At 43.3% G+C, this 27,985-nt stretch overlaps 1 protein-coding gene across 7 annotated transcripts in view; it reads right to left on the bottom strand.

Moving 5' to 3' along the window:
- The window catches only part of tango2 (transport and golgi organization 2 homolog), a 57,490-nt gene that overhangs the window by 23,658 nt on the left and 5,847 nt on the right, over positions 1–27,985 (bottom strand). For all 7 annotated transcript variants that reach the window (XM_014170608.3, XM_082968369.1, XM_014170607.3 and 4 more), the window contains 3 exon segments: positions 18,329–18,417; positions 14,864–14,983; positions 12,809–12,926 (listed from right to left, as the gene is read on the bottom strand). In XM_014170608.3, coding sequence (XP_014026083.1) covers positions 12,809–12,926; positions 14,864–14,983; positions 18,329–18,417 — 327 coding nt within the window.

The following is a 27,985-nucleotide window of genomic DNA, read 5'->3' as shown; positions in this document are numbered from 1 at the left end:
TGGAGGTTGAATGTTTGAAGGGGTACGGGACAATAAAGCGTTTGGGAACCACTGCTCCAGCCAGAGAGATCAGCCCAGGGACTGAAGGCCTATTGCTACAACTGCCTGTTGTGGTTGTGATTGTTGTTGTAGTAGTTGGGTTAAGCACACTGGTTTTGGGGGGAGACAAAGAGAATATGCATTCATCAAAATGAAATAAACCATACACCACGGAAACCAGTTGAGAAATGCTGCTCCGATCTACTGCTGCTACCCTTTTTAAAAAGGAAAAACAAAAACCTGCCAAAAGCTACACCACCGTTGCAGACCACGCTAACAACCCACTTGAATGTATACTTTAAACATATGATCCGTTCCGGTGGGCATTAGGAAGGCTCAGTGAGGCTGGATGTTTTGAGATGACAGTTGACAGATTAAACAGATAATCTTCTACCACCACACAGACTTGAATGAATAAATATGTACACAAGATTGGATAAAAGTCGAAAGAAGCACAGGAAAAGTAAGATGGCTCGGTGTATGACAATACCGAGTGCTGCTTGGCTGTCATTGATAACATTAAATTGAGGGCATTTGAGATTAAAATTGAGAGATGATTGATTTGAACACCTTCCTGATATTGAGTTACACCACCCCTTTGCCCTCAGAACAGCCTCAATTTGTCATTGCATGGAATGCTGGCCAAAGTTGACTTAAATAATTCCCACAGTTGTGTCCAGTTGGCTGATGTCCTTTGGGTCGCGAACCATTCTTGATACAAACTGGAATCTACTGAGCGTGAAATACCCAGCAGCATTGCAGTTCTTGACACACTCAAACCAGTGCACCTGGCATCTACTACCGTACCCCGTTCAAAAGGCATTAAATATTTTGTCTTGCCCATTCACCCTCTGAATGGCACAAATACACAATCCATGTCTCAATTGTCTCAAGGCTTCAAAAACCTTAATTAACCCATCTCCTCCACTTCATCTACACTGATTGAAGTGGATTTTAACAAGTGACTTCAATAAGGGATCATAGCTTCACCTGGTCAGTCAATGTCATGAAAAGAGCAGGTGTTCCTATTGTTTTGTACACTCAGTGTACATCATTAGCTCCGACCAAGGCAAGGCTCAGTCAGAGGGGAAACGTATGCATGCAAATTCGTCAACTGGATTGAAAGTATTCAAACCCATCGAAAGAGCAATGGATTATTAATAAAAGCAATACTGGTTTAACAACCAACGTAATTAAGGGAAGGCATAATATAAATCATGCCAAACTTGAAGTCGAGAAATTTAGAGTTCTATTCAGTTGGATGAGTAACACACAAATGATACGCTTTTTCTATTACTGCATCCCCAATGACGTACACAATTACCGTATAACCGACAGTTATGGCTGAAGATAGCCATGAAAATTAACAGGTTTTTGGGGGGGGGGGGGGGGGGGGGGACAAACATTTGACTGAAAATGGGATGGCCGGTTGCATTTCCGTGGTTGAGTCCTATGCGATACCATGGAGTCATACAACGTGATGAAACTTACAACACCTTGCTTGCTGAAACAAGCAAGGTGTTGTAGCAAACAATTAATTGAATGGGCTTGGAACCCCTAATCCTGGAAATTTGACTGGTAAACTCATGGGTACAGTCGCAATGGCTGCCTGGCATTGTGGACTAATTAGAAAAATAAAAGTAGTACTTTCCAATGCGTGAGCTAAAAGAGTGTCAAATGCGTGTTCTGAAGACCAATGCGTGAGAGTTTGCAGCTCTGCTTTCAGTCGTAACATTACTCCCTCCAGTCACAACCCATATTGATGGCTTAATTTCCTGGTTTGCTCACAATGGCCACCAGTTCACCCATTATGCCATCATTGACTTGACTGGGAACGCCAGTTCTACTTGCAGTCAGGAGCGGAGAAAAGGAGAAAAGGTTCAAAAACATTCATTAAAAAAATTGCTATTCGAACGGTTATTACAGAGACCGCGGTCATTTGGCTGGCCAATTACAGTCATCCAAAAGTCTGACCGTCACAGCCTTAATATAAAGTAATGGACAAAATAAAGTAAACACCAACATAAAGTGTTTTAATAGGGCGTGTGATATAAAAATTACATATTTACCTCATTTGTTTGCTATTAATAGTTAACGATTATATACTTAACTAATAGTAAGACATTTCTGTCCTGTTAAATGTCTGTGTGAACTGAGAGGAGCCCAAAAACCTACAGCTGGCATTCCATAGATAAGACGTGGTGGGTGTAACAGAGAAAGAGAGCCTGGAGGAATAGAACAAAACCCTCTGTCTCATCCTAGCATCTGGGAAACTAAGCTGGGTTGGGGGTTAAGAACACCCCCCATGCAGATGACCACAGGAGATGAACCCAACGTGGCTTATGGTGCCCCTCAATCTATAGGGGAGGGGTGTAACCAGCCATGACTAAGCATTCATGGTATCAGTTATATAAAAACTCTGCATTTTTTTGGTAAAGGTTAGGCTCGTCTCATTATTGCAATAATGAAATCAATATTAAATAAAGATGATTGTTTGAAGAAGTGAGTCTCTCTCAGTACTGTGTGTTCGGCCACGACAAGCCGCCAGAAGAGTTTCAATGCGCCTTGGCATAGATTCTACAAGCGTCTGGAACTCTATTGGAGGGATGAGACACCATTCTTCCAACAGAAATTCCATAATTTGGAGTTTTGTTGATGGTGGTGGAAAACGCTGTCTCAGGGGCCGCGCCAGAATCTCCCATAAGTATTCCTTTGGGTTGAGATGTGGTGACAGGCACACACTTTAAAACCCCTGTGCTCCTTTGAGACCCCTCTTTCAAAGTCACTGAGATCTCTTCTTCTTGCCATGGTGGCCAAAATAATGGGCAACTGGGCATTTTTATACATGGTCAGAATTTCCCCACTGATTTGTTTTACCACAACGTCACTGTTTGTGTTTCCTTTATTTTGGCAGTTGCCTGTACATTATACAACAGGAAGGAATACAGAAGATGTTTAAAATGGCCACCACACATCTTGTCCCACATCACCATCATATCATAAATCATCATGTTGGTTAAGGATGAGATGACAAATCCACTAATTGTAATATAGGGCCTCCTCTGTATCCACGAGACAAGACGTAATTATCGATTCGGAAACAGAGCAGCAGCAGACAGTATTTCCTCTGGGTAGTCTCTAACCAACACACATCACTGTTGTTTCACTGTGCAGAGAGGGAAAACGAATAGCTCTATAATGAGCCTGTTTATGTAAAAAAAAAAAAGGTATATAACCAAATACATTACAGTCACAGCAGCTGCCATCCAATGTCTGTTTTTATTATGCCGTTGCGTACCGCAGGGACCTATCTGTCAGCATCCATACATCTTGCTGTGAGTCGACAGGACGCCCCATGGGCCCATGCAGACAGAGAGGGATGGAGTGATTTCAGAACCAGATGATTGGCCAGGCCAGAGCATACATCAAAGAAACACATATTACTTGTTGCTCTCTCTCGGCTGACATCTCACGGTGTGTGTGTGTGTACACGCATTTCTGGTGGCAGTGAGGTCTCCTTTCGTTAAGTCTCTTGCCGCAGGGGTGGCAGCAGCAGGAGCCATACAACACGTACATAACTCCTGGTCTTAATGAGGCCATTTGCATTCCTGAAAGGCTCTGCTGTTAACACATAACAGAACACAACCCACGGAGATCTCTACCTGCTATAATACACACACAATGTAGAGAGAGGGGAGAGAAACTTGTAGGTGGGGAGAAAGAACAATACCTGGAAACAACGGAAGAGGAGGATTAAACGAGAGATCTGCTCACACACTGTGCCGTTCCTGCTATAGGCCACATCAGCAGGATATATTGATCAGGACCCCTCGATCCACAGGGAAAACCCTGCTTCCTCTGGCAGGAAGTGGGAAAAGTTGTTCATGAACCCCCTGACTTCCAAAATGAGACCCGAAACTCTGTTGCCATGCCGATGGCATGTCTATCAAGCCCCCTTCATGACAGAGGCCTTAGTTTCAGAGGGACCCAACTCTAGTCCACATCGCAAGGCCATCAAATTAAATCACAATGTCTGCTGCAGAGAGTGAGAGAAAACAGAAAGAGAGGGGAAAAAGTTCCCGACATTAAACATTGTCTGGGTTCCCTTTGTCAAAGACTTCTTAGAGCTTTTGACTTGCCCTCACAAGCCTGACTGGTAAAGGAAAAAAAATGTACAGGTGTTCTCAGAATTCTTATGACGGTTTCTTCAATTCAAGGTTTCTTTTGTGTTTGGAGAGAGACAGGGACAGAGAGAACAGGTGGCTGTAGCTCATGCCTCTGATGGACCCTGGAGATAAGGCACTATCATCCCTGATTCATCATCAGCCAGTCCAACAAGAGACGGGAACAGAGAGAACACATGGTAACAGACACTTATGCCCAATGTCAAATCGATCCCTAGCCCTAGGGTCTGAAAAGGAATATGCAATATAGAAATAGCTAAACCTTAAGGTCTGAAAGGCTCGGTAGAAAATCATCTGAGAACTACATGTGCCTTGGACTAGGGGTTGATTTGCAACTGGGTGGGCATGTCTTGAATGTACCTTAGGAAATGAAAAAGTTGAGACAGCATTGTCTGCCAGAACTCTATAAAAACTAGAAGATAGTAATTAAAGAAGCTGAAGTGGTAGTAACGGCAATAGTAATGATAGAAGTAGTAAAAGGGAAAGGGGAAGACTGAAAAGATTTGGCATGGGTCCCCAGATCCTCAAAAGGTTCAATAGCTGCACCATCGAGAGCATCCTGACTGGTTGCATCACTTCCTGGTATGGCAATTGCTCGGCCTCTGACCGCAAGGCACTACAGTGGGCAGTGCGTAAGGCCCAGTACATCACCGGGGCCAAGCTTCCTGCCATACAGGACCTCTAAACCAGGCGGTGTCAGAGGAAGGCCCTAAAAATTGTCAAAGACTCCAGCCACCCTAGTCACAGACTGTTCTCTCTGCTACCGCACGGCAAGCGGTACCGGAGCGCCAAGTCTAGGTCCAAGAGGCTTCTAAACAGCTTCTTCCCCCAAGCCATAAGACTCCTGAACATCTAATCAAAAGGCTACCCAGACTATTTGCAGTGCCCCCCCTTTTACGCCGCTGTTACTCTCTGTTATTATCTATGCATAGTCACTTTAATAACTCTACCTATATGCACATACTATCTCAATAACCTTGACTAACCGGTGCCCCCTGTATATAGTCTCGCTATTTAAACTGCATTCTTGGTTAGGGGCTCGTAAGTAAGCATTTCACTGTAAGGTCTACACCTGTTGTATTCGGCACATGTGACTAATACGATTTGATACCTAGTCAGTTGTACAACAACGCATTCAACTGAAATATGTCTTCCGCATTTAACCCAACCCCTCTGAATCAGAGATGTGCGGGGGGCTGACATAATCAACAGGAAGGTGAACCGTGGATTTGATCTAGCAACTTTTCGTAAATTGTAGTAATAGGCTATAGTTACAGTAACCTCGCCCCAAGGCTACTGCGCACAGCACATATAAGCCTGGGATATCAAGCTCTCAAAGTTGGCCTTAGTGGGAGTCAGTGGCGGATTTAGGTACAGGCGACATGGGCAGCCACCCAGCGCAGCATCTAGCCGGGGGTGGCACAGGGGCACCCGCACAAAAAAAATCAGAATGGTGGCATTTGCGCGATCGGTTTTCTATCGTTCATTTGCACATCACGTCAATGATATCATGCCACCGTGTGGGACTGTGGGTCAAATAACCTTGTCGGAGTGGGCGCCCTGATTCTAGTTTGTGAGCAAGGCAGGCTACTGCCTGGGAAAGTCTCCCACTCAGAAGTACGAGCTGGGAGGGGGGGGGGGGGGGGGGGTAGGTTGACCTCAGGTGTCCCCACTGGAAGGGGGAGTGGGGAATCTATCAAATAGCGCACCTCTAACTTTGAACAGTACTAATGCAATTAGTAGAAATCAGTCACACTACGAAATGCTACCAACTACACCACAATTCATTCATAATACTGTGAATATATAGTTTCACAGACATGTTGTTGCATTTTTTTCCTGGTTTGTGCAAAATCGTTAAGAATAATATAAAACCAGTCTGCACACCACCAAGGTGAATTGGTTTAGTCTTGACTCTTGGTTGACAGTGTTGGGGGATGGGTAATGTATTGACGCTCGAGTGCCAAATCAACACAAATTTGTTTCCATTTGTCTTTGTTACTTATTTTTTATATTTATAAGTCTTATTTTTTTTATAGTTTTAAATGTTATGATTATTTCTTTGTGTTGTTCCAAATGTCTGAATAAAAATTAGTTAGCGCAGAATGGGGGTTTGCCCAGGGAGCCATACAAGCAAGAACCGCCACTGGTGGGAGTGACCATAGAAATCTATGGGAGGCGTGGCTCTGTGCTTGTGGTGTGCTAGAATGCAGGGAGGGTTAGGGGGAAAGTATTGTGGGAGATGATTGGTTGAGTTGTGGGAGATAATTGGTTTAGAGCGTCTCCTGGCTCTCTGTATTGGCTAACAATGGTGAAGTTTGACGTATTGGTCCACCTAGAATGTTTGCATATTTGGAGCTACAAAGTGTGGACCAGAGCTAGCTATATCCTGGACCAGAGCTAGTTAGCGCGGACCAGCAACTCTGGTCCGCTAGTAGTTGTCTTCAAGTATATACATTGTATTTGGAAAGTACTCAGCCCCCTTGACATTTTATTACGTTACAGCCTTATTCTAAAAATGATTAAATCATTTTTTCCCCCTCATCAATATTCACACACACACACACACACACACACACACACACACACACACACCACCCCCCCCCCCCTAATGAGAAAGCCAAAACAGGTTTAGATTTTTTTTTCAAATGTATTAAAAATCAAAACATAATTACCTTATTTACATAAGTATTCAGACCCTTTGCTGCGAGACTCGAAATTGAGCTCGGTGTATCCTGTTTCCATTGATCATCCTTGAGATGTTTCTACAACTTGATTGGAGTCCAGCTATGGTAAATTCAATTGATTGGACATGATTTGGAAAGGCACACACCTGTCTATATTAGTACCACAGTTGACAGTGCATGTCAGAGCAAAAACCAAGCCATGAGGTTGAAGGAATTATCCGTAGAGCTGCGAGGCCGGATTGTGTCGAGGCACAGATTATGGGGAAGGGTACCAACACATTTCTGCAGCATTGAAGGGCCCCAAGAACACAGTGGCCTCCATCATTCTTAAATGGAAGAAGATTGGAACCACTAAGACTCTTCCTGGAGCTGGCCTCCCAACCAAACTGAGCAATCGGGGGAGAAGGGCCTTGGTCGGGGAGGTGAACCCGAACCCGATAGTCACTCTGACAGAGCTCTACAGTTCCTCTGTGGAGATGGGAGAACCTTCCAGAAGGACAACCATCTCTGCAACAATCCACCAATCAGGCCTTTATGGTAGAGTGGCCAGACGGAAGCCACTCCTCAGTAAAAGGCACATGACAGCCAGCTTGTAACTAAAGGACTCTGACCATGAGAAACAAGATTCTCTGGTCTGATGAAACCAAGATTGAGGAAACCATCCCTACGGTGAAGCATGGTGGTGGCAGCATCATGCTGTAGGGATGTTTTTCAGCGGCAGGGACCGGGAGACTAGTCAGGATCGCGGGAAAGTTGAACGGAGCAAAGTACAGAGAGATCCTTGATGAAAACCTGCTCCAGAGCGCTCAGGACCTCAGACTGGGGCGAAGGTTCACCTTCCAACAGGACAACGACCCGAAGCACACAGCCAAGACAATGCCGGAGTGGCTTCGGGACAAGTCTCTGAGTGTCTGAGGGACCTAGCCAGAGCCCGGACTTGAACCCGATCAAACATCTCTGGAGAGACCTGAAAATAGCTGTGCATTGACGTTCCCCATCCAACCTGACAGAGAGGATCTGCAGAGAAGAATGGGAGAAACTCAAAACACATTTGTGCCAAGCTTGTAGTGTCATACCCAAGAAGACACAAGGTTTTAATCACTGCCAATGGTGCTTCCACAAAGTACTGCGTAAAAGGGCCTGAAGGACTTATGTAAATTTGATTTCAGTTTATTTAAAATTTGCAAAAATGTCCAAAACCTGTTTTTTTCTCTCGATCATTATCGCGTATTGTGTGTAGATGAGCAAAAAAACGATTTAAATAATTTTTGTGTAAGGATGTAATGTAACAAAATGTGAAAAAAGTCAAGGGTTCTCAATACTTTCTGAATGCACTGTAGCTACAAGTGAGATGCCAGTTGTTGGAAGGATAATAGTTCACCTTCTCAAAACAGATGACCAAATGTTTTAATTCCTTTGTTTAACCAAGAAATTGTAATACCATCTGAGGGCTTTGTGTAAGATGGGGATAATTATTATAGAAAGGTGTTTGTTATATATAGATATACAAACACCCTTCTGTTTACAGACTTCCACATATTTAGTGTTTTTAATTAAAGTCGTTTGTAAGACCCATCAAAGCTTTAGGTGGGCTAATATAAAGTACAGATGCCAATGAAACAGGAGAAAGACACTTCACTTCCTCTGTCTGTCTCCAAGAGGGTGAACTTGTTGTTGATTCTTGCCATACCCACACAGCCTTGAACAGAAACACAACTGGAAGTCAGAGTAAGCCCTCCTCCTGAGTATAGCTTGAATAAAGTTTTGAGTTTCACTCTGGGAGGTCTCCCCATCGACTGAAATGAAGAGACCTTCCTATTAAGTTGTTTGAGAAAAAAACTGTCTGTAATAGGAAAGGACAAGGTTATAAAAAGGCAAAATAATTACACAATTAACCAAACCAATAAGAGCAATTGGTAAATCCAGCCATCTATCCAACTCTTCCCCAACCTTTTTGAGAAGTGGAATATAATTCAGTTGATAGTTCTTATTCATTTCAGAAGGAATTTGCAATCCCAGATGTGTCATTTTCTGGCGTCTCCAAGAAAACGGCTGGTCTAAAAAAATTAGGTTCTGCATAGCCGTTCGGTTAAAAGGCATGATTATACTATTTGATAGGTTTATTTTATATCCTGAAAAGGTCCCATATATATATTTCCATTAGTCAGGATCTGAGCTACCGTACATTTGTACAGTAATCTAAATCAGACCGACATACTTAGGTCCAATATTCATCCTCTGTAAAACTTTAAACAAGTAGTTTCATTCTATGCGGTCAAAAGCTTTTTTTCGCATCTTATGAAGCCACCACTACAGATTCCTGGTCATTCTCTACATAATGCACTATGTTAAATCATCTTCTGATATTAAAATCAGGAGAAGAGCGGTTTCTTACTAAGCTGGTTTGGTCCATATCAACCAAGTCAGGAAGAACCTTATCTAGTCTAAGAGCTATGAGTTTAGCAACAATTGTATATGCAGTGTTCGATAAAGATATTGGTCTATATGACCCAGAAAGCAGAGGATCTTTCCCAGGTTTTAACAAAACTATGATCAGTGCTTGTTCAAGTGTATCTGGGAGCTTATCTGTCTCTATGGCATGAATAAATATATTGCAAAGAGGATGAATTCGTTTGGATAAAAATGTTCTATAGATTTCAACAGGGAATCCATCTAACCCTGGTGATTTTCTCCCAGCAGTGTTGAAAATGGTTTCCCTAACTTCTTCAGATGTAATCTCTTTCTCCAAACCCCTTTCGATCCTCATCAGTTAAAGCTTGTCAATTGAGTTTGTTCAAAAACTCATGCATTGTGGCAGGGGCATCCCTTTCAGACTTGGACAGCGTTTCATAAAACGCTCTAAAGACTAGATGAATTGCCTCAGGACCCTGAACAACTGTTATTGGACATCTTAATAGAGCTAATAACTCTACTAGCTTCCTTTCGCCTTATCTGCCAAGCAAGCAACTTTACTTATTTATCACCATGTTCATAGTAGGTTTGTTTTGTTCTCCTAAATGTGTTTTCTGCTTTATGGGTGGTCATGTTATATTCCAATCGTTTTGAGTCTAATTTTTGTAGAGTTGAGTCGTCAAACGTTATACTATGTTCATTTTCCAGATCTCACATTTTTTCTCCAACGAATCTACTTGAGCCTTATACAGTGCATTCGGAAAGTATTCAGACCCCTTGACTTTTCCCACATTTTGTTACATTACAGCCTTATTCTAACATTGATTGTTGTTTTTTCCCCCTCACTCTCACTCACACACACACCATAATGACATAGCAAAAACAGGTAATTAGACATTTTTGCAAATGTATTAAAAATAAAAACCTGAAATACACATTTACAAAAGTATTCAGACCCTTTACTCAGTACTATGTTGAAGCACCTTTCGCAGCGATTACAGCCTCGAGTCTTCTTGGGTATGACGCTACAAGCTTGGCACACCTATATTTGGGGAGTTTGTCCCATTTTTCTCTGCAGATCCTCTTAAGCTCTGTCAGGTTGGATGGGGGGGGGCGTCTCCGCACAGCTATTTTCAGGTCTCTCCAGAGATGTTCGATAAGGTTCAAGTTTGGGCTCTGGCTGGGCCAATCAAGGACATTCAGAGACTTACCCGAAACCCCTCCTGCGTTGTCTTGGCTGTGTGCTTAGGGTCGTTGTCCTGTTGGAAGGTCAACCTTCACCTTAGGCTGAGGTCCTGAGCGCTGTGGAGCATGTCTTCATCAAGGATCTCTGTACTTTGCGCCGTTCATCTTTCCCTCAATCCTGACTAGTCTCCCAGTCCCTGCCGCTGAAAGAAAATCCCCACAGCATGATGCTGCCACCACCATGATTCACCATAGGGATGGTGCCAGGTTTCCTCCAGAAGTTACGCTTGGCATTCAGGCCAAAGAGTTCATTCTTGGTTTCATCAGACCAGAGAATCTTGTTTCTCATGGTCAGAGTCCTTTAGGTGCCTTTTGGCAAACTCCAAACCACAAACACAACCTCCTCCCGAACTGAAAGTTAAAAATCCCATACCCATTAGACGCTAGTCTTTAAAATAGATTAACCTGCTGTGCATAGCATCACCCGAATTAGGTTCAATCTAAATTATACGTATAGTGCATGGATCCCTGTAACATGAAAATTATGTCAGTTGAGACAAAATAAAATGTGAATCAAAGTGACAAACATCGGCAATAAAAAAAGACAGGATTATTTAGCCCCACTTGAGCATGTCTCTGAAAAGAAAAAGAAAACTGGAGGATGCGTTCATGGTCACCCTCAGCCGCGTCTACCAGTACACTCAAATGTCAACCAATCGGCATTCCCCAAGGTGCCCCGAAACCTGTGTCGCGTAGCAGCAAAAGCGATGACCACAAACGCACCCAAGCAGCCCAAGAAAAAAGACATCAAGCTATGATGAATAAATGAAAACCTCTACCAGACGATGACAATCATCCCTCAAATATGAAATAGGAATAGGGACAATTAGTTAAACAATCCCCATCATCCTGATTACAGCACTTCCACTCTTGAGCTCTCCCTTTGCTCAGGCAGCAGAGAAGGGGGTAGATCCAGGATTTTGGGAATCCATTCCTGTTGAAAAGAGATGGCATTTCTTCCCTCTTCCCTCTTGCAATCTAAAATTTGAGCACCTTTGAACATTTGTGAGAATCTAATTTCTCCTCAAGTTTCGAAACGTCGTCTTCCAACTTCTTGTGCTTTTGATCCACGTACTCACGGACGTCCAGAATTGCAGCGTGGTCTTTTTCTAACTTCGTCAGTCGTCTCTTTGTGACTTTCTGGTCTTCATGGAGTTGATTAAACAGCAAATCAATTTTGATTATGCGTTCAGAAAGCGTCTCTACAATTTTTGTTATACCCTTGTCCATCTCCATTCTGAATCATCATGGGGTGGTAGGGTAGCCTAGTGGTTAGAGCGTTGGGCTAGTAACCGAAAGGTTGCAAGTTCGAATCCCCGAGCTGACAAGGTACAACTCTGTCGTTCTGCCCCTGAACAAGGCAGTAAGCCCACTTTTCCTAGGCCGTCATTTAAAATAAGAATTTGTTCTTAACTGACTTGCCTAGTTAAATAAAAGGTTAAAAAAAAACGTTGGCAATAAAAGAGACGTATTAACTTTCAACGAACAGGTAAACTGTCAAGATACCTAAAAAGTGTAAAATGTATAAAGTTCGATGACACTAAGCAGACGAGTCTTGTTAGAGCTTCGCCTTTGCCCGAAATACCATCAACAATATTTTTACAAGCAATCTATGTTGTGTCTGTTCATGTCAAAGTTGGTTTGGTGTTTGTAGCTTTAATGGTTCAAGAGCAGTTGCGAATCCATTCAAGCCTATGGAGCTTTATGCACATTTAAAACGGTTATAGTTCAACAAGTACACATGGTATCAAAAAGCTGTATACAAGCAACCTATTCCAGACTGGCCTGCGAGTTCCAAAGTTTGCATAGCGTTTCTCGCTTAAACGGTTGAAGACTAGTTCACTGCATAGTTTTCCCATTCAAGTCTACGGCCAATGAAATGCATTGGGATTTATGCAAATATGGTTGTAGTGTGAAAAGTATCAGTAAGTTTTTTTTTTTAAGCACACTGACCAGTGGTAGTCTTCACGTTTAAGTTGTTTTGGAGTCGGTAGCTTTAACAGTTTTGGAGCTAAAGGTTCCAGCGGAATAATAATAACTATGAACAGTTTATAAAGTCATGCTTTTTTTCAGCAAGCACACATAACAAAATAAAAACAATGCAGAAGGTGTGTATTGAGTAGTAAGGCCAAACCTCACCAAAAATATGAATCAACCCATCCCATGGTCTTTTGTTTTGCTCAGAGCTCCATCAAACCCAGACCACCTCTCCTGATCAGTCTGCCCAAACCCTTGACTCACTTGAACTCAGCGGTGAGGAGGTTGAAGCCATTGTAGAGATGTCCCTCAGATGACACCCTCTTCAGGTAGGAGTAGCTGTCCTGGCTCTGATCGGTCAGGAAATTGGACACCAGGAACCCTACAACACATAGAACCAACATTATTCTTACTTTCACGCTAAATGCACACTTTCAGAGAGGTTACAGACCAGTTAGGCAGGCCCCCTGGACATAGCAAGAGTAGATTTATCAGTTGGCTGGCTATTTGGTTTTGTAACCACAAACACATTTAGTTATACTATCCAATATGATCGACACAACACCGCTTATTGGTCCAGGTCTCTTTTGAAAACAAGACTAACCTGGTTAAATAAAAACAAATTGAGCAAATTGTGACGCAGTTACGGGGAGGATATTTGAGGTAAAATATGTAACATAGGTCTTGGACTGAGTGACATTCGAGATGGTGTCCATGTTACGTAGCACTGTGAGTTAGCTGTTAGGAGGACAGGCTACTGCCCGAGATGGGGGACCTGCAGTACAGCAATGAAGTGTGTCAGGAAAAAGCCTGAAATGTGGCCTTGAAGAAAATAAAACAATTTGAAAACTGCTATTACACAAGGAGGTGTTTCCCTTGTGGGGCTGAGTATCGGCAGTAGACAGCTCTGATACAGAACGACGGTGGAGAGCCACTGTAGCATGTAAACAGAGGAGGCGAGGGAGGCTGGCTGACACTACTATTCACTTACTGTGGCGCTATTGCTAGTGAATGAATCCTTCAAAAAGGGGTTCATTTCCATCCATTCGACCATTCCAGCTCCAAGTTAGCTGCGGCTTTCTAGGAACAAGACTTTTTGAGGAATTAAATATTAACACTACAGTGCAATCAGAAAGTATTCAGACCCTTTGACGTTTTCCCACATGTTGTTACGTTAGTCTTATTCTAAAATGGATTAAATTGCTTTTCTTTCAATCTACACACAATACCCCATAATGACAAAGCAAAACCAGGTTTAGATATTTTCACAATTTTATTACAAATAAAAAACTGAAATATCACACTTACATAAGTATTCAGACCCTTTACTCAGTACTTTGTTGAAGCACCTTTGGCAGCGATTACAGCCTCAAGTCTTCTTGGGTATGACGCTACAAGCTTAGCACACCTGTATTTGGGGAGTTTCTCCCATTCTTCTCTGCAGATCGTCATGAGCTCTGTCAGGTTGGATGGGGAGCATCACCGCACAGCTATTTTCAGGTCTCTCCAGAGATATGTTTGATTGGGTTCAAGTCCAGGGTCTGGCTGGGCCACTCAAGGACATTCAGAAACTGGTTGTCCTTCTGGAAGGTTCTCCCATCTCCACAGAGGAACTCTGGAGCTCTGTCAGAGTGACCATCGGGTTCTTAGTCACCTCCCTGACCAAGGCCTTTCTCCCCCGCTTGCTCAGTTTGCCCGGGTGACTAGCTCTAGGAAGAGTCTTGGTGGTTCCAAACTTCTTCCATTTAAGAATGATGGAGGCCACTGTGTTCTTGGGGACCTTCAATTCTGCAGACATTTTTTGGTACCCTTCCCCAGATCTGTGCCTCGACACAATCTACGGACAATTCCTTTGACCTTTGGCTTGGTTTTTGTTCTGACATTCACTGTCAACTGCGGGACCTATATAGACAGGTGTGTGCCTTTCCAAATCATGTCCAATCAATTGAATTTACCACAGGTGTACTCCAATCAAGGATGATCAATGGAAACAGGATGCACCCGAGCTCAATTTCAAGTCTCATAGCAAAGGGTCTGAATACTTTATATAAATAAGGTATTTCTGTTATTTATTTAATACATTTGCAAACATTTCTAAAAACCTGTTTTCGCTTTGTCGTTATGGGGTATTGTGTGTAGATTGGTGAGGAAAATAATCAATTGTATTAATTTTAGAACAATGCTGTAAGGTAATACAATGGGGAAGAAGGGAAGTGGTCTGAACACTTTCTGAATGCACTGAATATTAATACACTGCCTCATAAAAATGTACATATCGGGCTGCTCAGTGGGTATATTCTCGTCCAAGTTGATCCTAACCTCTTCCTTGTGCGTCTGGATTGGGCCTTCCCTCCAGGTAATTGGTCAGTGCGGCCAGCTTGCCCCTCTTGTTGATCCCCAGCCATGACCCTCCTTCCTTCCCCTCCTCCAGGTCCAGCCCTGACAACACACAACAATCACATCACACTCCATGTCCGTAACAAAACACCTACATTAATTTTCTTCCCATTGTAACACCTCTGACTGAAAATAGAACAGGTGTAGGCTTAACTGACTAGTGAGATTGAATGCTATACTGAACAAAAATAAAACGCAACATGCAATAATTTCAACGATTTTACAGAGTTACGGTTCATATAAGGAAAACAGTCAATTGAAATAAATAAATTAGGCCCTAATCTATGGATTTCATATGACTGGGCAGGGGCGCAGCCATAGGCCCACCCACTGGTAAGCCAGCCAATCAAAATTATTTTTTCTCAAAAGAGCTTTTATTACAGACAGAAATACTCCTCAGTTCCATCAGCTGTCCGGGTGACTGGTCTCACACGATCCCACAGGTAAAGAATACGGATTTGGAGGTCCTGGGCAGGTGTAGTTACAAGTGGTCTGCAGTTTTGAAGCCGGTTGGACATACTGCCAAATTCTCTAAAAAGATGTTGGAGGAGGCTTATGGTAGAGAAACGAACATTACATTATCTGGCAACAGCTCTGGTGGACATTCCTGCAGTCAGCATGCCATGTGCACGCTCCCGCAAAACCTGATATGTCACTGGTTGTGTGACAACATTTCACATTGGCCTTTTATTGTCCCCAGCACAAGGTGCACCTGTGTAATAATCATGCCGTTCAATCAGCTTCTTGATATGCCACACCTGTCAGGTGGATGGATTATCTTGGCAAAGGAGAAATGCTCACTAACAGATGTGTGCAATTTTTTGGGGAGAAATAAGCTTTTTGTGCGAATGGAAAATTTCTGGGATCTTTTATTTCAGCTCATGAAATACGGGACCAACACTTTACATGTTGCCTTTATATTTTGTTTAGTATATATTCACTGTGAATCAACAATGGCAATCATGTATTGCTGAAAATAATGCTGCCAGTCAACACTCAAAACAAGAGTTTGCTTATAATAAATCTATTCATTCTAGAAGAAGCACAAAGAACAAATGTTTCACCCTCCTCCAAGCCATCGCTGACTGCCTAGTTTTACTCCTTTGTGAGTTACAGAAAAAAATCCTGACAAGAAGTGCATAAAAACAAAAACATTCAAGGAAGAGGCGATTCTGTACTTTATGCAGTTAAGGCTGAGCAGTGGGATTCTGAGAAACAGACAGGCCTCTCTGCCTTGCATTCATCATCATGGGAGCCTCATTACCATGTAGAGCACGGAACTCTGAAAACGCTGAATAGATTCATTCTACTCATACATTGTTTGTCTGGACGCGGAGTGAAGCGATGCCCTTACGCGACTCATAGTGAATACGACAAGCAGTGGAGCGTTAAGAGATATATAGATAATTTTATTACAACCAGTGTGACTTGCTAGTCTCTTACCATTTTGCACTTGTATTGCACTTGGAAGAAATGAACCCACTGAAGAATGAATACCAAGTTGTTAATACTTATACTATACAAAAACTTGAATAAACGTCTAGAGGCAAAGGGCCATGCGATACAGGCGGTTCATCCTGACCTAAACTGTCACTTAAACTTAAAACACTGAGATAGGCTATGTGTGTTTCTATGAGAGAGGGGGTAACTAAGGGAAGCATATGCAGAGGCAAGATGGTAAGTCTACACTTCCACCTCATTAATACAGGTGCACTGAGACAGCCAGGGAACAGAGGTGAGGTACTCTGCTGCAGAGAAACCCAGCCAAGGCCTGAAGCCAATAGGGACAGGTAGAGATGGAGCTGCTGGAATCCCAGAGCTTATTCTCCCAGGGTGATGGTAGAGCAGACAAACATGATGACAGTCAGTGCTACTATGCATGTGCTGTCCTTGAAAAAGGTTTCAAAAGTCCTCAGTTCTGCTCTCCCTGTGAGGCAAAGATGAATAAATTGGCAATAAAACATCAACACATTGTTTAGCTGTAAGATCAGGCTGAGATTGACTTGTGTGGACTCACTCAAACAAACATCAACATATTCCATCCCCTTCAATCAGAGGCCAACCACCGTCCCTCCACCCACACACCAGATAAGAGCCTCACTTGGCCACACACTCACTCATTTCTGCCACACCACATAGAATCAGCCATCAGTTGAATGGCTGCTACTCAAGTCCGACCCATAAAGCCCGTGTGTAATGAAAAAAAATGAATAAACAGTTGACTCAGAAATACTATAAAGAGGCTGTTGAACAAAACAACTTCCTAGTCTGCTGTGAGAGGGAGAGGAAATGAAAGGAATCACTCAGAAACAGAGGAGAAGCAATGCTCTATGACAGGATGCTTACTGTAATCCCACTTCTTAGCCTTACACCCGGTTCACTTTTTAAACAGCCTGAACACTCAGAAATGCATTTTTTTCCCAGTCGATGCTCTATGCTCTTAATAATGAAAAAATGGAATGACTGGGACACTCAGTGCATTAAATTCCTCTCAAAAAGTATTACCGTCACATCGGCAGTCATGAGTCATGACCGCAGTCAAATTCCACATGACCGTGGTCACGGTAATCTCTTACGCATCAGGTTGTTAATGGCCTGGTACTCAGGGCTCTATTGCTCCTCTAACCACTCTGACATCAATACAAATACAAATCACATCAGCAAAACAGTATCATGCTTTTAAAACTCACAGTTAGGCTACACTTTTTGACCTCGCTGTGATGATCAATTTAAAGAAAGAAGTTCAACAATGGGTTGAAATCGGATGTTGTTTCAAAGCCAAACAATGAACTGGACAGCGCTTTCTAAGGTGATGATTAATTCAAAGCATTTCAAAATGTTGCACGTGAAACATCCATAAGCATATTAAAGCTCATGCATAGTCCTATATATGAGCCTAAGCCCTCCCACCCCCAAAAAACAGAATCCATTTTTTTGCATTGTGCCGTTATACACTACATAGCCTACTGCATATTATACATGGCAGAAAAACAAAACAAAAAAGATAAGATTGTCTTTGGTACATAATTGGTCTAGCCAATACTCCAAAATTAAACAAATTCTAGTAATCACCGTTGAGTGTGGACTGTATTAATATGCATACTGGATGGACTGGTTACCTTATGCTACGCTCCAAACTTTCTATCCATGAGTCTGGAAGAGAACGTTTAGACCTAGGCGATCAAATCACATTTTATTTGTCTCTTGACATGGAAACCAATATCTGGCTCATGAATGCATTCTAGCGGAGTTGAAATGAAATGGGTTGTGGTGAAATAAAAGGCTCTCAGAGAAAGACAGAGAGGATACAGAAGGGACTCCTCTCCAAAATTCTCTATCGCCCCACAGTGTGGCTCTGCCACTTCACCGTCAAGTGCAGATACTTACCACTGAGGATTTCGCTGTTGCTCGCCCAAAAGTCTGCAGCTTTGGATGGCCTGTTGTAGAACTCATCTCTGTTTGCAGCCAAAATTAGCCTGAGGGAAAAAGAGAAAGAGAGAGAGGACTAGAGTTATGAGGGAGACCATGCTAGGCCACTTAAGGTAATGTACTTTAGCGGCATAACCTAGTGGTGGTATCCATCTTGACCTTTTATTATGTTTTGGGTCGCATCTCTTTAAATCGAAGAGACTGAGCCCTGGCAGTGTCTTCTGCGGCCCAAATCACACCCTATATAGCGCACTACTTTAAACCAGGGCCCATAGCACTCTGGTCAAAAGTAGTGCATTATAAACGGAATAAGATGCCAAGTAACCTGTGCTCATTTGCCAGGCTGCATTCTGCACCAATGAGTGAATCAAGGCGTCAGCACGCTTCAGTTAGGCTTGTGCCTAGCCGAACTTGGCTAGCCAAACGAGTGTGCTCGCATACTCCCTTAAAAGACCGTCGCTTGGCTTGAAGAGAGAGAAAAAAGAAAAAGTGTGCCCCAACAGCCCCCCCCCCCCCCCCCCAAAAAACTCACCGAAGTCCAAAACGAACCCCCCCAAAAAATGACTGTCATAATATATGCAGGAATTCTACTGAACTGTTTCGGCTGGGAAGCATGCGGACGCCTGAGCTGTGACAGAGAAAATGAAGAGCTGTGCAGTGCCTTGCTGCAGACCTGATTGAGCTGAGCTCCTGACTGAGGTTGCATGTTCCCTAATTGTCTGTGTGTGCACTATTCCGCACCTCAGGGCACGGCAAGGTTTGGCGCCGCACCCCGGGTCCGCATCAGCTGCAGAAGAAAGCTGATGTGCTGTCACTATGCAACATCATGCTTGTATCCCAAATGGCACCCTATTCCCTATGTAGTGCACTACCTTCGACCAGAGCCCATGGGTACTGGTCAAAAGTAGTGCACTATATAGAAAATAGGGTTTAATTTGGTACGCACACCATACCTCTGCCTCTCCATGTAACTTGATTACCTTAACGCAATAACATTACAACCCCTGCCGACTTTCTCCACCCAGCTTGGACTGCTGCACAGTGTGCATAGACAGATCACAAGAGATGGGCTTTTTCAGACACCGCCCCACTGCAAACATCACATCAAATCCATAATACAACAGCAGGTAAAAAAAAAGAACATATTTTCTCATCCTTCAGAGTTCCAAAAGGGCCATGTCAGAGAGAGGCTGAGGCTTCTAAAGGCCAGGGGAGGTGCAAATATCAGATTGATCCAGTGCAGCGGATGGAGACAGAATACATTTGCAGCTTTCTCCTGACAGCCCTCTAAAGCCAAATCGGCTCCAATGGCAGCTCTCTTAAATCAGACTAACATTTCCACAACGCTAAATATTACGACAAGTCTGGCCACAGAATTCTACGCTCAATCAGACCAACGTTTGGACAATGATGTTAATGTTAAGGCCAAGTCTCCGGCTAAAGAAATCCCTCTTCACATTCAGCCAGGATTGTAGACTATCCATGTACATTTCTCACACAAAGGGGAGCAAGAATGACATGATCCCCCACCCCTCCTCTCCCCCATATCAGCTCTCTTACACACTCAGCTCAGTTGACCATCTCTCCATTCCACAGACTGGATAGACATTAGTTCATTATGAGAATGAATTGGTCTTGAATTGTTTGCCGACGCCAGTGATTTGAGCAGTTAGAACTGGTGTTTTAACCCCCACTGCTATGCTGCTCGCGCCACAGTGTCTCCAACAGAGAGAACAAGATATTGAAGATGGGGGAAGGGAAGGACATCCTTTGATGAGGATCCATAGGATCAGAAGAAAATACTCTTAAAAAAGAAGACCTGTCAGACAGCACACATTGGAGGAAGGAGCTCAGTGAACTGGAACTGTTCCATAGGCTAGACTATATGAAAAAGATTGGTATGAGGCTCACAAGTTAAACATGAGCATTTAACTGATAGTGAAACCTCGGCCTTACACAGTGCCAGCACCATCCCACCTACTGAAATGTTCAGTAGTTATTCCATAACAAATGGGCCTTAATGTGCCACTCATCACACTGACAGACTATCACTGCTGTAGCTAATGCTGCATTTGACATTAATCTCTGGCGACTTTTTACTAGCACTGCACAACTGTCACTTATTTAGCAAGGCAACAGTGCATGACTTAGTGACTTCACATTAATGTTCAGCTACTGTCCAATGAATCATCAGCTAGCCCAGAGCGAACGCACACGCACACACACCACCACACAGCCGCACACACGATTGTGGGGTTCTTCCTCCCAGTTTGGCTGCCCTATACGAATAGGCAACTGATGCTGTTGTCGATCCGTGGCGTTGGGAGAGAGGTGGGCTCGCAGCGGGACCTGTGGGCCCTAAGTGATGAGGTTTGCAGTAGTAGCCTATATTGAATGTCACAGGGAACACCATTAAGTTCCTTGTGAAACTTAGTCTCTCTTGACTTCTTTTGTTCTGGCTCTACGAGACAATGTAGGGTCAATGTATTTATACAACATGTGTTGGCCTATAATATAACCTACAGTTGTAGCCAGGGCTCTAAATTAAAATTACATTGGTAGCAATGGTGTTTAAATTTATTTAGATGTTGTTTTTTTTATCGATTAGAGCCTTCAGAAAGTATTCATACCTAGGGCTGTTGTGGTGACTGTATTACCGTCACATCGGCAGTCATGACCGTGGTCACGGTAATCTCTTACGCATCAGGTTGTTAATGGCCTGGTACTCAGGGCTCTATTGTTCCTCTAACCACTGACATCAATACAAATACAAATCACATCAGCAAAACAGTATCATGCTTTTAAAACTCACAGTTAGGCTACACTTTTTGACCTCGCTGTGATGATCAATTTAAAGAAAGAAGTTCAACAATGGGTTGAAAACGGATGTTGTTTCAAAGCCAAACAATGAACTGGACAGCGCTTTCTAAGGTGATGATTAATTCAAAGCATTTCAAAATGTTGCACGTGAAACATCCATAAGCATATTAGAGCTCATGCATAGGCCTATATATGAGCCTAAGCCCTCCCACCCCCAAAAAACAGAATATTTTTTTGCATTGTGCCGTTATACAATACATAGCAGCCTACTGCATATTATACATGGCAGAAAAACAAAACAAAAAGATAAGATTGTCTTTGGTACATAATTGGTCTAGCCAATATTCCAAAATTAACTAATTCTAGTAATCACGTCACACGCGCCGAATACAAAAGGTGAACCGTACCGTGAAATGCTTAATTACAAGCCCTTAACCAACAATGCAGCTAAGAAAATTTATATTTAAAGAAAAAAAGATTTAATAAAAAGAGCAACAATAAAATAACTATAACGATGCTATATACAGGGGGTACCAAGTCAATGTGCGGGAGTACAGATTAGTCGAGGTAATATGTACATGTAGGTAGGGGTAAAGTGACTATGCATAGATAATAAACAGCTAGTAGCAGCAGCTTAAAACAAAAGGGTGGGGGTACAATGCAAATAGTCAGGTAGCCATTTCATTAGCTGTTCAGCAGTTTTATGGCTTGGGGGTATAAGCTGTTAAGAAACCTTATGGTCCCAGACTTGGCGCTCCGGTACCCCAATATAGTTAATATAGTTGGTTCATATTTCAACCTGCGTGTCCTGATTGCGCCAGATGAGGGTGGACAAAAATCAACATGCACACATGGACGTACGCGCGCGCCCGGTCTGGTCAGCATGTAAGGTGTTGAAAGTTTCCAAGAGCAAAGTGGTCTCAGTCATTGGGAAAAATATGGAACTACCCAGACTTTGCCTAGAGCTGGCTGTCAGAACAAACTCATCAACCAGGCAAGGACTTTGGTCAGGGAGGTGACCAAGAACCCAATGACCAATCTGACAGAACTACAGAGTATCCCTCTACAGCACTACACCAATCTGGGCTTTAGGGAGAGTGGCCTGACAGAAGCCAATCCTGAGAAAAATGCACAACAGCGCTCTTGGAATTTGCAAAAAGGCATGTGAAAGATTATTTGGCCTGAATGCAAAGCGCTATGTCTACAGAAAACCAAGCACAGCTCATCACCCGTCTAACACCATCCCTACCGTGAAGCATGGTGGTGGCAACATCATGCTGTGGGGATGCTTTCAGTGGCAGGGGCTGGAAAATGTTTTCACTTTTTCAGTATGTGGTATTGTGTGTAGATGGGTGAGATAACAGCAACAATTTAATCCATTTAGAATTTAGGCTCTAACACACAAAAAATAAGGGGTATGAATACTCCCTGAAGGCACTGTAGCCTATATGAATTATCGCTACTTCTGAAGCACATGTTGTCCCCTAGAAACTAATATAGAACCCTGTAAATACATGTATTTATTCTGAAAAGCAAAAATGTTGATACAAATAACAGTCATTGAAATAAAAAAAAAGTAACATGGAATATTAATTAGTTTGACATTATGTTAAAGCACTATTTTCCTACTAACATGCATTACATTGAAAAATGTACACCGTCTCTTCAAGAGCGTAACGTTTGTGTAGACAACTGGCTAATGAGGTTAAAAAAAAACATGACTGAACAAAGTGTAAAACAAAATGGTTAAAGGCCTGCGAAAAGATTTAGAATGGCCCACAACATGGTTTAGGAATGTAAAATGCGGCAACCCAATCCTCAACAGGAAGATAACAACATTGCGCTGGTTAATATTGGTCAGATCTTTTGAACTGTATGTGCTAGAAGTAAACAGTAGCAATGGTGCAAGCATGACACTAATCAATCTGCACTCAGGAAACAACAGCACAGCAAAGCCTTATCATTACAACAATTATTCTAAAAAGAAATACAAATATTGGTCACTGGTGCTCACAAATTATAACTGCAGGTCACACAGAAAAATATTTTGTCGCATACGTGACCCAACTGACCACACTTTAGAGCCCTGGTCGTAACAGTATCTAACCTGAGATAACAGCAATATCCAGTCAGGTATACACACGGTTCCCAGATAATGATATGCATTCATTAGACACACAGAACACGCACCACGCATGTTTGTTTTCCACTACGTCCCTCGTCAAAGCCAACTACCTGAGACACATTAGTTGCCATGACAGGGTCACCGGTCAAAGCGATGAGGATTAAATAGTTCCACTGAGAGAGGCATTTATTCGCGGAGTACGAGTACGGAACAGAAATGAGTCACTGAACTATAATGACATACGTAGTAATTGTATCCTTTCTTCTGGGCCTTCACGGCAGACAGCGTCTCCTATGAATCTTGTTCAGAGGGAGGTGGATTCTTTAAGAACAAATTGACCTAATCGGGGTCAACCTCTGTGCATCAAAGGCTAATGATGCAAAGCCGGTTGCGGTGACACGTGTGGCCCAGGAGTCTACGACGCTGTCCCCGAAACAAAGCAAGCACTAATGATTTTACACAGGAGAGAGCAGCGCATCCATCTGTTTATCCATCTGAGCCTATGGGAATCACTAGGAGAAAAACAACAAGAAAGCCAACAGGGTCCAGCCATGCAGAGTGCAATTGTAGAGAATGATTACACAATTTATTCATGTAAATTATTCCTTACTTACAAAAAAGGGTATACGTTTGAGACAAAGTCAATGGGAATGCTAAGCTAATATTTCAGCAAGATACCTCCCATCCATGATAGTCATACTCCTATATTGCCAGGGAAAGTACTAATCATGATGGTGATGCAATACATAGGCCTAATTGGAATTCAAAACAGAACATTGTTGTCAGGAAGGTATGTTGGGGGCATTGGGTGCATGGAAGAAAACCAGTTACTCAAGAGGAATTTAGCATTCTTGCATTATTTTGCCATTCCCCTCACTGACATAACCTAGGCCTACATGCACTATTTCAACCACAACAAGGATGCTAGGTCTATAAGTTACACGTATCTTGTGACTCCAGAGTGAGTCATTGTTAACACACCTCCACTGTGATTGCCTTAGGCTAGGGCAATCTCCCAGAGGCAAAGGCAGAGATAGACCCTGGTCAGGTAGAGAGAGCTCCACAGATCCCAAGGGATTATTATAAACAGGGCTTTAAATTGCATTGACTGCTCCTCTACCACTGGCCTTCAAGGACATTCACTGAGATAAATCAGCAGTGACTGTAGTAAAGGTTAGCCGATGGTAGCCCATGATGGTGTTCCGCAGAGCTTTAGACCAACACGGAAGGCTTTGAATTTGCCTGCGTCCAAACTGAATTGTTCCGTTTCATTGAAATTGTGAAGTGAAACGGAGCAATTCAATTTGGATTCAGGCTAGCTTTGAAGACCTCCAGTGAGACAGCACCACAGATTCTCTAGGGCTCTTATCATTGCTACTTTGGGTGCTACATCAGATTGGAGATGCTACACTTCAGCACTAGCCTAACGCATCTTCGAGGGAGCAGGGTATAATAATTGAAAAAAAAATGTATGAAGAGATGGGAAGAATGTCCCCTGCATCTTACTCAACGCTACGATTCCTTTTTAAATTCAATTTGAGCTCAACATCTGGAGGTGTACATCTTTTTAAACCACCGTCTGAATATAGGCCTAAAGTTATGAGGTAAAATGAGAGCAGTCCAGACTAGGCTATATGAAAAACGTGTGGTAATTTATACAACGGGTGGGTCTAATCCTGATTGGTTAAAAGCGCATTCCAGCTGGTGACTATTCCACAAGTTACCACCGGCTAAATCTATGACGTTAAAATGCCTATTTACTCTGTTCCATCTGACTGGACAATCCACTGTCTCATCAGACCATCCAGGCAATTTATAAACTTGATCTCCACTATAAAAAGCATCTAGACACCATCACCCATTTCTTTTAGATTAACATTTAGTTTTCAACAGTGGAGATTTGTATAAACCCTAGTGTCTGTCTCTGACATTTGCAACATTGTTTCAATATTCAAATTCGATCTCCAACTGTCCCATAGTAATGAATGTATAGGGGACGAGAGAGAGGAATCAAATCAAAAACAAATAAAATTGTATTAGTCAAATTCGTCGAATACAACAGGTGTAGGTAGACCTTACAGTGAAATGCTTACTTACTAGCCCCTGACCAGCAATGCATTTAAAAAATATATATGGACAAGAATAAGAGATAAAAGTAACAAATAATTAAAGAGCATCAGTAAAATAACAATATTGATACTATATACAGGGCGGGTACCGATACAGAGTCAGTGTGCGGGGGCACCGGTTAGCTGAGGTAGTATGTACATGTAGGTAGAGTTATTAAAGTGACTATGCATAGATGACAAAAGAGGGTAGCAGTGGTGTAAAAAGGGAGTGAGTGGGGGGGGGGGGGGGGGGGGGGGGGGGGGGGCACTGCAAATAGTCTGGGTAGCCATTTGACTAGATGTTCAGGAGTCTTATGGCTTGGGGGTAGAAACTGTTTAGAAGCCTCTTTGACCTAGACTTGGTATTCAGGTACCGTTTGCTGTGCGGTATTAGAGAGAACAGTCTGACTAGGGTGGCTGGAGTCGTGGACAATTTTTAGGGCCTTCCTCTGACACCGCCTGGTATAGAGGTCCTGGATGGCAGGAAGCTTGGCCCCAGTGACGTACTGGGCCATACGCACTACCCTCTGTAGTGCCTTGCGGTCGGAGGCCGAGCAGTTGATGCAACCAGTCAGGATGCTCTCGATGGTGCAGCTGTAGAACATTTTGAGGATCTGAGGACCCATGCCAAATCTTTTCAGTCTCCTGAGGGGAAATAGGTTTTGTCGTGCCCTCTTCACGACTGCCTTGGTGTGCTTGGACCATGATAGTTTGTTGCTCTCACCTTGCTCCACTGCAGCCCCGTTGATGAGAATGGGGGTGTGCTCGGTTCTCTTTGTCCTGTAGTCCACAATCATCTCCTTTGTCTTGATCACGTTGAGAGAGAGGGGTTGTTGTCCTGGCACCACATGGCCAGGTCTCTGACCTCCTCCCTATAGGCTGTCTCGTTGTTGTCGGTGATCAGCCTACCACTGTCGTGTCATCGGCAGATTTAATGATGGTGTTGGAGTCGTGCTTGGCCATGCAGTCATGAGTGAACAGGGAGTTCAGGAGGGGACTGAGCACGCACCCCTGAGGGTCCCCCTGTGTTGAGGATCAGCGTGGCGGATGTGTCGTTACCTACCCTTACCACCTGAGGGTGGCCTGTCAGTAAGTCCAGGATCCAGTTGCGGGAGGTGTTTAGTCCCAGGGTACTTAGCTTATTGATGAGCTTTGAGGGCACTATGGTGTTGAACGCTGAGCTGTAGTCAATGAACAGCATTCTCATGTAGGTGTTCCTTTTGTCCTGATGGGAAAGGGCAGTGTGGAGTGCAATAGAGATTGCATCATCTGTGGACGGGGGCGGTATGCAAATTGGAGTGGGTCTTGGGTTTCTGGGATGATGGTGTTGATGTGAGCCATGACCAGCCTTTCAAAGCACTTCATGGCTACAGATGTGAGTGCTACGGGTCGGTAGTCGTTTAGGCAGGTTACCTTAGTCCCTGTGCCCAAGAACACTATGGTGGCCTGCTTAAAGCATGTTGGTATTACAGACTCGGACAGGGAGAGGTTGAAAATGTCAGTGAATACACTTGCCAGTTGGTCAGCACATGCTCGCAGTACAGGTCCTGGTAATCCATCTGGCCCTGTGGCCTTGTGAATGTTAACCTGTTTAAAGGTCTTACTCACATTGGCTACGGAGAGCGTGATCACAGAGTCATCCGGAACAGCTGGTGCCCTCATGCATGTTTCAGTGTCATTTGCCTCGAAGTGAGCATAGAAATAGTTTAGCTCGTCTGCTAGGCTCGTGTCACTGGGCAGCTCTCGGCTGTGCTTCCCTTTGTAGTCTGTAATGGTTTGCAAGCCCTGCCACATCCGACGAGCGTCAGAGCAGGTGTAGTACGATTTGATCTTAGTCCTGTATTGATGCTTTGCCTGTTTGATGGTTTGTCAGAGGGCATAGCGGGATTTCTTATAAGCTTCCTTGAAAGCGGCAGCTCTAGCCTTTAGCTCAGTGCGGATGCTGCTTTTAATCCATGGCTTCTGGTTGGGGTATGTACGTGCGGTCACTGTGGGGACGACATCGTCGTCATCGATGCACTTATTGATGAAGCCAGTGACTGATGTGGTGTACTCCTCAATGCCATCGGAGGAATCTCGGAACATATTCTAGTCTGTGCTAGCAAAACAGTCCTGTAGCTTAGCATCTGCTTCCTCTGACCACTTTTTTATTGATCTAGTCACCGGTGCTTCCCGCTTTAATTTTTGGAATCAGGATAGAATTATGGTCAGATTTGCCAAATGGAGGGTGAGAGAGAGCCTTGAATGAGTCTCTGTGTGTGTGGAGTATAGATGGTCCAGATTTATTTTTCCTCTGGTTGCACATTTAACATGCTCATAGAATTTTGGTAAACAGATTTAAGTTTCCCTGCATTAAAGTCCCCAGCTACTAGGAGCGCATTTTCTTGTTTGCTTATGGCGGAATACAGCTCATTCAATGCTGTGTTAATGCCAGCCTCTGACTGTGGTGGCATGTAAACAGCTACGAAGAATACAGATGAAAACTCTCTTGGTAGGTATGTTAAAGCATGTAGTGTGGTCTACAGCTTATCATGAGATACTCTACCTCGGGCGAGCAATAGC

The sequence above is a fragment of the Salmo salar genome, chromosome 24 (assembly GCF_965601325.2).
Source record: "Salmo salar chromosome 24, fSalSal1, whole genome shotgun sequence".
NCBI lineage: Eukaryota > Metazoa > Chordata > Actinopteri > Salmoniformes > Salmonidae > Salmo > Salmo salar.
The sequence above is the reverse complement of the archived record's forward strand: the minus strand, read 5'-3'. Positions and strand labels throughout refer to the sequence as shown.